The 14846-nt window shown below is 36.3% G+C and overlaps 1 protein-coding gene across 14 annotated transcripts in view; it reads right to left on the reverse strand.

The window, feature by feature from the left end:
• The window catches only part of BPTF (bromodomain PHD finger transcription factor), a 132692-nt gene that overhangs the window by 30308 nt on the left and 87538 nt on the right, over positions 1–14846 (reverse strand). For 9 of the 14 annotated variants that reach the window (XM_037069897.1, XM_037069905.1, XM_037069904.1 and 6 more), the window contains 8 exons: positions 14129–14253; positions 12492–12620; positions 10403–10553; positions 9962–10085; positions 7608–7854; positions 7076–7237; positions 6707–6858; positions 5712–5820 (listed from right to left, as the gene is read on the reverse strand). In XM_037069897.1, the coding sequence (XP_036925792.1) occupies positions 5712–5820; positions 6707–6858; positions 7076–7237; positions 7608–7854; positions 9962–10085; positions 10403–10553; positions 12492–12620; positions 14129–14253 (1199 nt within the window). The remainder of the gene's footprint in view (positions 1–5711; positions 5821–6706; positions 6859–7075; positions 7238–7607; positions 7855–9961; positions 10086–10402; positions 10554–12491; positions 12621–14128; positions 14254–14846) is intronic. The other 5 variants (XM_037069906.1, XM_037069908.1, XM_037069909.1 and 2 more) reach the window with 3 other exon arrangements.

The following is a 14846-nucleotide window of genomic DNA, read 5'->3' on the forward strand; positions in this document are numbered from 1 at the left end:
TATTTATAGGCCCTTAGCACTCTGAGTTCAAATATTTTAACACTTCATTCAGATGAATGTATTCTTTTCAATTTTCAAGAAAGCCTTATGGGATGCCAACAGCTCGGGGATGCGTTCAGACATGTAAGTGTGCCCAAAGGATCCACCTTGTTGTCAGTGAGCTTGTTTTCAGTCGTGTTACTGACAACCACCTCCAGTTCCTGCTATCTGTAGTACAGTGGAAAAGCAATTAATATTCTTCCTGTATGTCTAAAGCCAAAATTACAATAAGGAAGACAGAGAATAATAAGTAAAATATACCATTTATAAGGCTGCCTTTCCTTAGGAATAGAACATTAAAATACTTAATATAAAATTAATTCATGTGAATTTTAAACAAAACACAACCTGAAATATTCTGGGTCAATTATAAACAGGCTTTTCCTACAGCTCTGTGTCAGATAGTTTGGGAGAAGCGTGAGGGGAAGGACCACTATATCCTCATCTTACTGTGCTTCTTTTTGATGAGCTTCATAGTTGTTACTTTTTGTTTTTTGTAACAAACTGAAGTTAAGACCTGCCACCAACAAAAAGATTATGAGTTGCAACATTTGCTTTATTGCAATGGCTTGGAACCAAACAAACAGTATCTCTAAGACATGCCTGTACTTGGGCAAAGTGCTCGAAGAATGCATTCACAGTTATTGTTCAATAAAAACTGATGAATGAAGTTCTAAAGTCTTCTAAAAACTACCATTTCTCATTTAACTTACTGAAACTGGAAGGGAGGTGGGATTCCTCTCCAATCTGTCCCCTGTAGGATGGCTGCTAAGAGTAATTATTTGGGAGCTAATTTTACAAAGTACTATTCTTTATAATAGTGAATAATGTCACATTTTTTGAAATTTGGTATTCACTTCCTTTCTTCCTTCTATGCATGTATATTTCTTTTAATGACTGGTGGTCAATATGACTGTATATATATAAAATTGAGTGCATTTTGACATTTAGACTACCTTCCTTTTCTCCTTTTAAAATAATTCCATGGTGAAATCCTTGCTTACACATTTTTACGGGCTTCTAATTATTTCCTTAGAATAAACACCTCCACAGTTACTAGGTTCATAGTAGAAACACAGCACTAACTTGAATTTTAGAAACATTGTATCAATTCATACTCCAACCATACTGAGTGCCCATTTCAGCAAACAATAAAGCCCTCGATACTGTCACTAAAGTAAAATATTTCAGCAATCAGAAAGAATACGATCACAGTACTTGAATTTCTTTAATTACTATAGAGGGTCAGCATATAAAACTGTCAAGTCATTGTAATTCATTTGTAAATTTTCTCATAGTTACTTTTTACACATTAAAGACATATAACTAAATAGCAAAAATGTATTTTTCTGACTTTGCTGTCTGCCTTTTACTTGTAAACCTGTAAGTTTTCTCATGTGGATTTTCTTTTTTTTTAAAGATTTTATTTATTTATTTATCTTTAGAGGGGAAGGAGAGGGAGAGAAACATCAATGTATGGTTGCCTTTAGTGCACCCCCTGCTGGGAGCTGGCCTGCAGGGAACCAGCCTGCAACCCAGGCATGTGCCCTGACTAGGAATCGATCATGTGGATTTTCTTTATGCTTTTACTCATTGCTCTTAAAGTTTTCTTGTATTCTCTAGTCAGATATATCTTCCCAAGTATATTCTTACAGTATATGTTGTCTATTTCCCCCCCAAAACTGACTATCCCAGTGTCATTTCCTCATAAACCCAGTCCTTCTTCTGATTCAAACACACCACCTTTGAGACACAGCACATTCTCACATATAATACATTCTCGCATACAATGCATCTTGGTCTACTTTCCTTAGGTATCATGCATCTAATTCTGGGGGCTAAACATACACTTTAACAACTGGCAGTGCAAGTTTTCCATCATTATTCTTTCTTCAAAACTTTCCTTCGTTATTCTCATCCATTCTTCAAGATGAATAAAAAAAATGTACAGCTGTGTAGTCAAGTGCTTTAATTTGAGAATCTGCACCTCAACAGTAAGTCATCGTACTGTAGGTCACAGAAAACTGCATGAAAGGTCACTTTAGTTGATCACTTGGTACTGATATGGTGTCATCATGAACACAGATGGGTTAAAAGGTTGGTAGCAACTGATTGTATGATGGTCATTCAGATAATAATCCACAATATGTACATGTTAGTTTTAGATTATTATCAAAATGCAATCACAAAAATTTAAATTTTTTATTACATCCTGGGAGTCTGTGGATTGCACTATAGGAAAGGCTGGTGTAGGGAAGGAACAGGGATAAGCCGATCCATGCACACTAGAGCACATACAGTGCCCACTGACCCACCCATGGCACCTCGCGTGACCACAACTGCTGTGACTCTTCTCATCCTCACTGGGTCCTACCAGCACCACTGGCCATCTGGCTTTCCCCTCGACACAGCAGCCCCGCTCATATTCAAGTATACGCAAGTCAAACACACATTCGCAGCTACACAAGGCCTTAGGAAACAAAGACTCAATGTATCTTGCAATCATCAATTTTTTCAGATTTTCTAAGAACATTATCATTTATCACCTATAATTTTCCCCCTTTACATTATTTTATTTTTCCTTTCAGTTACCTGCCTGACATCTATTTTTAAACAGGAATGGACATTGATTTTTATCACTTGTCCCTGTAGCATTAACTGAAATAACAAATCATACTTTGTTTTCTGTGATAAATCCTGCTTGGGAATTAAAAAAAAAAAGACTGCCTACACCTGTGCTATGTTTCTTATTAGAATTATACTAAATTTGTAAAATGAACAGGAAAAATATTCAATCTTCTTTCCCCCTGCTCTAGAACTTTTTTCTTAAAAGATTTATTTATTTATTTGTATTTCAGGGAGAGAGAGAGAGAGAGAGAGAGAGAGAAAGCGAGGAAGAAAGAGAGGGAGAGAAACATCTGTGTGTGGCTGCCTCTCATACACCTCACCAATGGTGACCTGGCTTGCAACCTAGGCATGTGCCTTGACTAGGAACCGAAGACCCTTTGGTTTGCAGGCCAGCACTTAATCCCCTGAGCTACACCAGACAGGGCTCTATAACTATTTTTCATAAGAAAAAATCATTTGTTTCCTAATCTTTCCTAAAATTCCTAAGAATTTTACCATTAAAATAATGAAATCTAGAATTATTTTTTATAGGTAATAATATGGCAAAACCTCCCAAATTTTCTTTCTTTGACATGAGTCACTGATATTTGAAATTTTTAAGAATAATATATATTTATGTCTAATTGTTCGAAAGATTCAATTCCTGAGTAAAGATAGTGAGAATTTTCAATGTTTTAATGCAAGGATGCCTGTAAACAACTATCTTTAGATTTTTTAAAAGCTTATTCTATTTTTAAAGTACTTTCTCATGCCTAATTTTTGAAACTAGAATTTTATTATCCTTTCTAAAGATGAGATTTGCAAAAATAAGGTTTATTTTAATAATATTTGACTTGTTTTCTAATCATATTTGAATTTTAATTTCCTCCTTTTCACTTAAGATTTTTAGTATTTTTCTAACTTTTTGTTTAGATTTAGGAAAATGGTTTCTTTGGTCTGTTATGTTCACCAATGTACTTCAACTACCTAGAGTAAGTGCTCAAGGATTAATTAAAGAATGAATTTGCTTCTGAGTTCAGCTTTGGCAGCATAGCTTAGCTGCCATTTGATAATCCATGTGAAATTACATATTTGATATTTAACTTAAAACTTACTTGTGAGGAAATATTATTTTTAAATTTCTAGGCAAGTAACAGTTATTACTATAATACTTTAATACATTAATTTAAAGCTTTATTACAAAGAATGTGGCCTAACAACATTCTACTTTTTGGAATTCATTAAGATTTCACCCATGACACATTATATGACTATTTTCATGCAAATCATCCATAAATATTTAAAACCAATGTGTATTCCTCAGGGTACAAAAATTGATATATGGTCTATTTTTGGTATACTATGCTTCTGTTAATCTCATCTTGATTTCAAATAATTTTTAAAAAGATTTTATTTATTTATTTGTAGAGAGGGGAAGGGAAGGAGAAAGAAAGGAAGAGAAACATCAATGTGTGGTTGCCCCTAAAGCGCCCCTAGTTCGGGGACTGGCCCGCAACCCAGGCATGTGCCCTGACTGGGAATCAAACCAGCAACCCTTCAGTTTGCAGGCCCGTGCTCAACCCACTGAGCTACACCAGCCAGGGCTGATTTCAAATAATTTTTGATTAAAACATTTCAGTGATAATCTTATTTAGTTCATGAAAATTCCAGACTGCATTTTAATTGTAACCTTTGTCTTTAAGCCAATGTAAAATGACCTACTGTACTCCATTTAGGATTTCTGAAGACAGTGGAACTCTACTGTGTCCAATATAGGCAGGATTATTCTTATCCTCCTTATTGCTCCCCTTTCTCTTTTTTCCTTTGACCTTTACTTCAAGTGGCTTTGCCCGTCTTTTGATTATTAAACTTTGCCCATGGTGATTTGATTTTAATCATGTTTCTCAAAAATGTATAGTTGGTTTTTTTTCCACTCATCTTTACATTCTTCAAAAAAATTTTAAATTTATTTTTTATATATTTTAAAGATTTTATTTATTTATTTATCTTTAGAGGGGAAGGAGAGAGGGAGAGAAACATCAATGTATGGTTGCCTTTCGTGCGTCCCCTGCTGGTAGTTAGCCTGCAAGGAACCAGCCTGCAACCCAGGCATGTGCCCTGACTGGGAATCGAACTGCGATCGTCTGGTTCGCAGGCCCGCACTCAATCCACTGAGCTACGCCAGCCAGGGCTTAAATTTATTTTTTAAGATTTTTTTTACTTATCTTTAGAGGGGAAGGGAAGAAGAGAGGGGAAAAATATCAATGTATGGCTGCCTCTCATGGATCCCCTACTGGGAACTGGCTTGCAACCCAGGCATTTGCCTTGACTGCGAATTGAACCACGATCCTCTGGTTCACAGGCCCACGCTCAATCCACTGAGCTACATCACCAGCCAGGGCACATTCTTCAAATTTTAATATGGAAGCTTTAGCCTATTCACATTAATAAAGGGCTGGCACCACCTTGTAATCTTGTCTTATTCTTTCTGTTTAAATGCTTCTTGGCTGTTTTCTTGATTTTATCTTCATCTTTTGATATAGGTACTGTTTTCTTAACTCATTTTCTATTCCAATTATTTGAATGTATATATTCTATTTATTGAAGGTTTTAAAATATTTTTGAAAGATTCTATTTATTTATTTTTAAAGAGAAGGAACAGGGAGGAAAAAAGAAAGGGAAACAAACGTGTGTGTGAGACACATTGATCAGGTGCTTCTCCCACACCCCCAACTGGGGGACCTGACCTGCAACCCAGGCATGTGTCCGTACTGGGAATTGAACCAGTGACCTCTCAGTTCACAGGCTGGCACTTAATCCACTGAGCCACACCAGCCAGGGCTTAAAAAATGTTTTTAGTAAGCATAATTGAATCCATTTTGCAATGCCAGAAATGAAATAATATCTATGAATGCATTCTACAATGTATCAGAAATTTAGTGGGCTTTGAAGTCTTAACTCAAATTAGTATTTTCTGGTATGTAGACTGCCAAATACAAAGAGTATTACAGATTTCCTGGACTGGTTGTTTAGATGTAAAATGATAATACTGGATGGAGGAATACCTGGCTGTACCATCACAGGTGTTCGAATAATTGCCTTTCCTAATGTTGACTGTTGGAGTGGTGTTCTAATCACCGTCATACCAGGGCGGATCTGAGGCCCTGTGATTACCTACAAATGACACAAAAGACAATGAATTAAAATGTTTTTAAAAAAACTAAAGCATGATGGACTCAGAACACAGATCTTTAAATATTGTATGTTGGTAAACAATTCTACAGAAATGACAAAAGACTCTTGGATATTATATTTTAAATTATACTAAGTATCAGAATAAAGGCAGAAGAGAAAATTTAATTCAAATGAGATCATATGAAATTCCTTGTCATAGATACCAAGAACAGCCTACAGACTAAAAGGAAGAAACAAGACCCAGTCAAGCTCTAATCTATAATCACCATAGTTGCTCACAGAAAAATGTTGCATTCACCTATCTGTAACCCAGGATATATTAACAGTAAGATCACAAGCCAAATGTTATTTTATAGTTTTAAAGGAGAGACTATAGAGCATGCTATTTTCAGTTTTATAGTTAGGATCAAAACATTTTCAACTCTACAAAACTTTAAACCTTCCTCCATATTGCTAGTGCCAAAGAAATGGTGTATCTAACAGCTGTACACACCAGCTGCTTAGAAACTAGTTATAGTGCTGTGGACTGTATTTTTTGTTCTATTTCTTAGCTACACAGCAAGTCTCCTAGGGTGGTCCCATGTTCTCCAGTACTTTATACAAAGGAATTTTCTTTATAAAACCCTAGAAAGCAATTCTTATGGTTCATACACTATACTAATGTGCTATTAAGTAAATGTTAAACAATTCATGTATCATTTTTACTTAGAAATATAACAACAGGTTTTTAAAAATCGGTACTTTGTCACAGATTAAGTAAAAGGAAAGGAAAAATTAGAAGTGGGATTAACTGTGGAAAAGGTCATTCTAAAATCCTGATGTGGGTAACACTACAAAGCAAAATAAGCCTGTAAAAAATTCTTACTTGTGACGTGCTTGCAGCTCCTCCAGAGCCCGAGGTATTTGGCCTAATTGTGACCGTTGCTGTCCTGGGCTGGAATGAAGTAAAGGTTTGCTGACTTGTACCTGTACTTGATGGAATGATACCCAGGACTTTCTGTTGTACTTGAACAACACCTTAAAAAAAGATAAAGAAGTAATTAACAACTGCCCTTTTAATAAAAAGCATCAGGTGTTGCTCAGCTTCTGGGGAGAAACTAGGTGTGGCAGGGTTTTACAGTGGGCTACACAGAATGTGGTATCTGAGGACTGAAATCAGTGAAAAGGAAATGAAAAATGATGGCAACGGTATGATCTGGCAAATGTGAATTAAAACTCTTCACATTTCCCTTACCTCCTTGTGTTGCTGGCACATTTACAGCGACAATCTTGCTGTTTGCAGGAAGTGGCAGTTTGGTAATTACTTTTCCTGCCATAGTGACTGGATTGCCTGTAATTTGGAACGTCTGACCTGTGCTGGCAATGGTTGTAGCAGATGTGGCAGCTGTGCTGGTGGCTAATAGGGTATAAGACATTTAATAAGCTTTAGATTTAAAAGAACCAGCAACGTAGTGACTTCTAGGAAGGGCACCAATGCATGAAATGTGGTTCATTTTGTCCAAAAAATAATAATAATAAAATTAAAAATAATAATCCTCTCCACTCAAAATGAACTATGTAAATGTTGAAAGTGAAATAATTTAAGAGAGTTTTGTAATGTAATATTATGAATATTATCTGTAACAAGCCAACTGTTACAGCATGTTTGCTCAATCTGCTGCAGAAGAAAAACAATTTTCCAAAGAAATGTTTTATTTCAGCAGGTAATTGATTGCAAATCTTTTTCTTGAATGAAAGTAATCTTTAATTTAATCACAATTTTGTACCTGAATTTGACTGGCCTTGCTTAACCCATGTAGCAAAGGTCTGATGGAAGTTCTTGTTCTGCTGGAATGTTACTGTTGCTGGAGATCCAACTTTAGTAGTTAGTACCATCTTAGTTCCAGGTGTCACCGAACCACTCATGGGGGCCACCATAACTTTCTGTGCTGGAGAGATGGTACTAGTCGTACTGTTTGTTGGGGAAGTTGTGGAAGCTGAAATTACTGTAGGCTTCTGCTGTTCCAACCGTTTCTAGAAAAGTTAGGGAGGGAAAACATGAACCAAAAGAGCTCTAAATACCATTCTGAACTAAGTACAGCTACAGTCTCTCCCAGTGTAAGAAATTGCACCAAATTTAAAAAATATTTTACTCTGAAAATATGCCCATATAAATTTACCCTGAATTTAATTTCCTGATGAAAATATTTTTATGACTCTAAATCACATCATAATCTATTAAAAGTAGTAAGTTTTTCATAATAAGTAATTAAAACACTATCAAGTTTTTTCAGCCTGTAGAAATGTCCCAGCTTTTGGACTGAAAATAACAGAGACATGGACAATAGACACAGGAACACCTTCCTCCTCAGCAGTGGCATTTAGAGAAGACAACAAATGATATAAACTGTGAAAGATTTATGGTTTACCATGTTAATTTATCCAATCATAAAGAACATGTCAATGTTTAAACATCTTATTCAATTTGGCAAACCTGCAATAAACAATCTGAAAATTATAAAACAATTTTCCTAGTCTTATTTTTGAGTTCAAACATTTTTACCAAAAAATACTTTGGACTATTTTGTATAGAGTGGTATAATCTGATCTTTGGGACTATACAGTTACTAAAGACAATTTGTGTACCTTTTATCATAGATTGCTGCCATTTCCTGACAGTTTACAAATGTGATGGTGTAAGCTTACACCGATAAAAATAGGCAGCATGGACTACAAAGCTGGTAGCAGATACTCTACCTTCATTATTTTTTTAATAAATTTTATTTATTTATTTTCAGAGAGAGAGGAAAGGGAGGGAGAAAGAGAGAGAGAGAGAAACATTGATATGTGAGAGAAACATCAATCATCAGCTGCCTCTTGCAGTCTATCAATCGGGAACATGGCCTGCAAAATAGGCATGACCAGGAATGGCCTGCAAAATAGCCCTGACCAGGAATGGAATAGGCAACATTTTGCTTTGTTGGATGGTGCCCAACTCACTAAGCCTAGTTGGTCAGGGCTACTTTCACGATCTCATTTAATGCTCAGACCAACCCAATAAAGTTGCTGGCATTGTGATTTAAAGATACGGAAACTGAAACTTGAGAGAGGCCATGAAACTGGCCCAAAGCCAGATCTAGTCAATGGTAGAGCCAAGATCCAATTCCAATTCTGAAATATTTCCTGCCATTGAAACTACTCATCAATGACATCCCACCCAATCTTCTTAGGACTTTTGTATACATCCCTGATGCCTGAATGTAACATGAGGTATTTCACATAATTTCTCATTCCTCAGAAGAAAAGGAATTTAGTTTTGGATACTTAGATGTACCAAATAACTTAATTAATAAAAACAGGAAGCAAAAAAACTGAACACATATCTAGCAGTTATTTCCGGAAGCTGTCTTCAAAATTGGATGTGTTGACTATCTTTGTAAACAAGCATATTAAAGAAGATTTAAAAAGTAAATCATTAGGTTACATTGTAAGGATGACAAGACACTCATGAAATGAAAAACAAAACCACCAGCCAGTTTTTCTATGAATGAACGGAATCCAAAAGTGCTACTGCTTCAAACTTTGATATAAGATAATGATAATGACCCTATAGTAAACCAATGTAAAAGATGGCTATGAATTTGAAAAAAAATGTTTTATAAAATGTGAAAGGAAAAAGTAGTTTGGAATAAAAAGCTGGTTTATATAAAATGTAATTTTTAAAGTTACGTGTAGCTTAAGTTGATAGTATAGACAGATATCTATTTCATCTACACATCCAACATGGCCAAAAACTTTTATAGTATCTCTTTAACAGAAAAAAGGGGTAATCATCTTTTATGTACATCTACAGGAAAAGAATTACCTTTTGAAATTTTCAACTAGAAAGAAAGAAAGAACCCACTAAATTATAAAGATAACAAATCTTATTTCAAATGTTGTCCCTAAATATGTATACTTTTTACAAAACTACAGCTTGGTGTATCTACAAAGCTACTTTCAAGTAATAAAATTAAGATATATGTGAGATACACTTAAAAATGAAACCACATGAATATATAATTACTGTGCTTTCAGTGTGCATGAAGTTGGCTAAAAATGTCAGTTCACTGCCAGGTGGGACCGGTACCAACTCCCCCACCTGCTGGGCAGCCAACCGCTGCTGTTTGAGGTGAGCCTCCATTTGGGCCTTGAAGTCCTCTGCCTTCTTCTGTTCACTAACCTTAGCCTGTTGCTCAACTGCTTGTGCCTTTTCTTTCTCCACTCTGCAGGGAAAAAGGAGGAACTTATCAGAAACTACCCTATTAGGTATTTGGCATCTAATATTAAATGAAACCTGGTTGACTTTTACATGATGAAGAGGTATCAAATTATTGTAAAAATAAAAGTTAAATTAAGAGAATTAGAAACTGACAAACAGTAAAATTAGCAAAGGGCCATAATAAATGCTATACAACTAGTACTTAAAATCAAAAGGTACAGTAACATAGGACACACTGAATAAAGTACTAAGGAGGTAATTCTTTAATTCTGAAGTGATAAAATCTTCAAATATCTGATAATGTGTTAACCATTTGCTTACCTCTCAGCAAACGCCCTGATCTCCCATAGTTCCAACTCTTCCTCCGCTACCCAGGTTTCAATAATAACAGGGCCAGTTTGCTTGGGTGTTTCTGGTCTCTTTGGCCGCAATGCACTTGATCGAAGGCCTTTCCTCTGAGGTGTCGGTGTTTCTTGAGAAAAGAAATCAGAGTATTTTAAGCAATATAGCTCCTAAAATTACAGTATTTCTGGCATCTCCTCTTAATATATCATGAAAAGCAGGGATTGCCAACCTTTTTCTTGAAAAGCCAGATGGTAAATACTATGTGGGCCAGATGGTCTCTTACAATTCCTTAACTCTGCCTTTGCATCACAAAAGGAGCCAAAGACAATATATAAATGAGTAAGTGTGGCTGTGTTCCAATCCAACTTTATTAACAAAAGCAGGAAGTGGGTTAAGGCTCATGGGCACCTAACACAAAGGCCTACGAACCTTTCCACAGCTTGCTCCCTCTGACTGGAACACTATTCCTAGCTTCCCACCCCTCACTTGACCAACAACTACTTATCCTTCAGATCCTAACATGGATACAACTTTCTTCAAGAAGCATGGCTCATTCCTCCCACAGCTCAGCTGGGTGCCCTTGCCATGCACAACCCTGGTGATCTCTATTTCCCCACCAAGGCACTAAAGAAGGAGTGGTTTGAAAGCTACCAACATTAATGAAGAGACCTTGAAATACTAAAAATAGGTGAAATATCCTAATGATAAAATTTCCAAAATAAAAAGTAGGGAAAGGCAAGTATTGAACCTTCCCATATGTTCAGGGAACAAGAAATAGTAGGATCAAAGGAAAACAGCAGAAGGAAACTGAAAAAGCAGGAGGACCTAGGTTCTACAAAGTGACAAAAGACAAAGAAAAGTGATGTAAGGAGACTGCCATGGACTACACTGAAGGCTGTAGGGTCAAGACTAAGGACAGGTCAGGAAAACCTTCTTCCATCGGTGTCTCTGCCTATCAACTGAGCTATCCAACACTGTTCCAGAACAGCGATGTTTTAATTATTCTAATGTTTAATCATGTACTAGGACAGGTACCGCTTAACAGTGTTCTTTTTAAAAAGGCCGTTCTGAGGTATTTATTCTTTAGGACAAACTTTTCAGTTAATTCAATCAAGATTCAAAAGTTAAGTTTATGTACTTGGAGACAACTGATCTTTATAAAATATATAAAATAGTATGTTTCTACCTAGGAGCAGCATTTTCCTTTCACTAGTTTCTTTTTCTTTTTTTCAAAAAAGAGAGAGAAACTTCGACGTGTTGTTCTACCCATTTACGCATTCACTGGTTTGGCCCTGACTGGGGACCAAACCTGCAACCTGGGCCTAGTAGGACAATGCTCTAACCCAACTGAACTATCCAACCAGGGTTTTTCCTCATTTCTTAATAGATTTTTTTTCATAAGTACTTTTATTGCACATATAAAGTAAAATTACTGATTTTTGTCCATAAATCCTGAAATGGGACACTTTACTGAACTTTTTTTAGTTTTAATAGTTTTGATTCTCAAGTATATTATTATAATACTATAACTTTCCTTTGCTTCCTTGAGAATAAAGGATGAATCTCATTCTTTTATGCATTTGCCACCCGGTACTTTCCATGTAGATGCTCTGTAAGTGTTCCCCGAGTAACTCCTTAGCCTCTTATATTATTTCTATTCTGAACACTGAAGTATTTTATAGTAACTTCAACCCATGAGTCAACAAATCTTCATTTCCCACTTATGTGTTGGTTGCTGCAGCAGGTGCCAGGCCTACAGCAAACCAGGCAGACGTGGTGGCTACCCTGTGGGAGAGGGTGGTCCGGGGTCAAGCACTCCGCAGCTTACGTACAAGAGGTATTATTATAGCTCTTTGTATCCTCCCTGCTCTTGGCACCACGCCTTTAGGCATCAATGTATGCCTAGTGGAATCTTGCTATGTTCACTAATTAAATATCATTTTAAAATGTAATAGTTTATGATATTATAAAAATAATCTTTTTGAGAAGTTAAAGAGTTAAAGAAACATTAAAAATGTGGCTAACAGGTTAATAATGAAAGAACAAAATTCTTTCAATTCCTTACCTTTTGGTGCTTCTGGAACTCCAATGGGGCAAATGATTTTCCTGATACAGTATTCCGATCGAATGCCATAAGGACCAACATCTCGCCTCTTAATTATTTCTGTTGTTGTGATTTCAGTTTCAGATGTTTCTATGGTGATTTAATACAAAAAGTATTAATAACCAACTAAAATGCTCAGGGACTAAAAAGGTACATCTGCCGCTTTAAAAAAGAGACACACATGGAATAAACTTTTGGAAACATCTGATTAATGATCACAGAATCGCTGTTAAAATGCAGTTTGTACTGAGTTTCTTCCTCACTGGAAAGTTCTAAGTTGAGCAAAATGCTGTTTGGGGCAGCTTAGTTCCTGGTGGCAAAACCCACACTAAATAATGACAACCCTAGGAGAAAGGCAGCAAGCCGAGAGCTTCAGATGTTGCAGTTTAAATGGTTTGTATCTCGTAGCAGCAATTTTCAACCTTGTTCATCTCATGGCACGTATAAACTAATTACTAAGATTCTGTGGCACATCAAAAAAAAGGGTTTTTTTTTTTTTGCTGATCTGACCCCCCCAAAAAAGGTATAAATTTAATTCTTTCATACCAAACGGCTACTGTTATGTTGATTGCTGACATTTTTTAATTTGACAATCTAAGGGAAAAGAGGTCAGTGCCTCTGAGTAAACAGGCAGGTATTGTATTTTTTTAAGCACAGACGGTAGGCAGAAAATAGACAGGGGTGGGGGTGGGGCAGGAATACTATGGGAAATACAGAATCTAAAGAACTTGTGACACATAGACATGAACAAAAGGAGGGGAATGGTGGCGGAGGGGTGTGCAGGGTGGAGGGGAGTGAAGCAAGGGGATGGGACAACTGTAATGGCATAATCAATAAAATATATTTAAAAAAAGAATCTCTGTCTACTGTTTTGAGAATAGACTGTAAGAGGGTAAGAGTAGAATTAAGAAGTCAAGTCAGTAGGGTATTGCCCCGTGGTTATATGCTACATGGTAAGGAATGGTTGGGGTCTGGATATGTATTTCAAGGTGGTACTGACAGGATTTGCCCATGACGATGGATATGGAGTGAGAAAGGGGGATTTGTTACCACTGTGGACTACCATTAACTTTTATGCTACTTTTTTTTTAATTTTTAAGAGAAAGGGGAAGGGAGGAAGACAGAGAGAGAAATATCCATGTGCAAGATAAACATTGATTTACTGTCTCCTATATGTGCCCCAACCAGGGGCCAAACCTACAACCCAGGCATATGCCCTGATTGGTGATTGAATCTGTGACCTTTCAGTCTGCGGAGCAATACCCAACCCACTGAGCCACACCAGTCAGGGAAGGTATTGAATGTTTTTAAAAACTCTTATAGCGCACTGGTTGCACTGGTTGAAAATAGCTGCTCTACAATAATAAGTATCTTTTTAAAATTCAGACTGGTTCATACATAAGTGACTCACCGTGTCATCTGAACCCCCTTTACCCGCCCCCAGGATTTCCTAGCATGTGCTGCCAAACTTTAGCAAAGCTGCATTTTTAAAACATAGTATTGTATTTTAATAAGTAACAGATATGCTTAAAATTAAGCAAACTGTCAAGTGATTTTCTCTTTAAGCTTAACCTAGAAAAACCTTTGAAGCCCCGTACCTGTCCGGGTAGTCCCTCCTCCTGGAGGAGCCTTGGCTGCCATGTCATCCCATCGCAGACTCGCCCACAGTAACCGTAACATGAGACTCACTCCGGCTAAGGACTTCACGGTCTGCAGTCTATACCTGAAAGAAAAACCCAAGAACATATATATGTAAATGTGTACACACACACACACCACTCTATGAAGCTGAAGGACTGTTTTTATCTTCATTCGATATTTACAATACAGTTTTATAAGCACTTTGTCTATTATATGTCCCTAAATAAAAGAACTTTTTTCTCCCTCGGCATAACATGTATTTAACAACTTAAAAAAGGTTGGTGGTCACTTCAAATGCCATATAAATTTGTACATCAAGCATGCTTCATTGTAAGATAGGGCAAAAATTTATGAAGATTTTATAAATTTAGCCTAGTCCCAAAATGTGTTAGAAAAATTATTAAGAGCAAATAGAAATAAATTGTTACAAATTTGATTAAGCATTTTGAAGAAGGATACATCTTAACATTGATTTTTGCTAAAACAAAATAGAAATGTTTACATTTTCTCAAAAAGCAGAACAAAACCAAAACACTTTGCAAAGACAATAAGACCTTCCCAAATGGACAGAAAAAATTGTATACAACTGGTGGCTGTGCAAAACATAAATCCTATATGATGAATATTGCTAATACTAATACACACTTTACCAATATTAGTGTAGTTTTAGGATCT

This window comes from Sturnira hondurensis, unplaced genomic scaffold (genome assembly GCF_014824575.4).
Source record: "Sturnira hondurensis isolate 20B ecotype Veracruz unplaced genomic scaffold, ASM1482457v3 Scaffold0018728, whole genome shotgun sequence".
Taxonomy (NCBI): Eukaryota; Metazoa; Chordata; class Mammalia; order Chiroptera; family Phyllostomidae; genus Sturnira; species Sturnira hondurensis.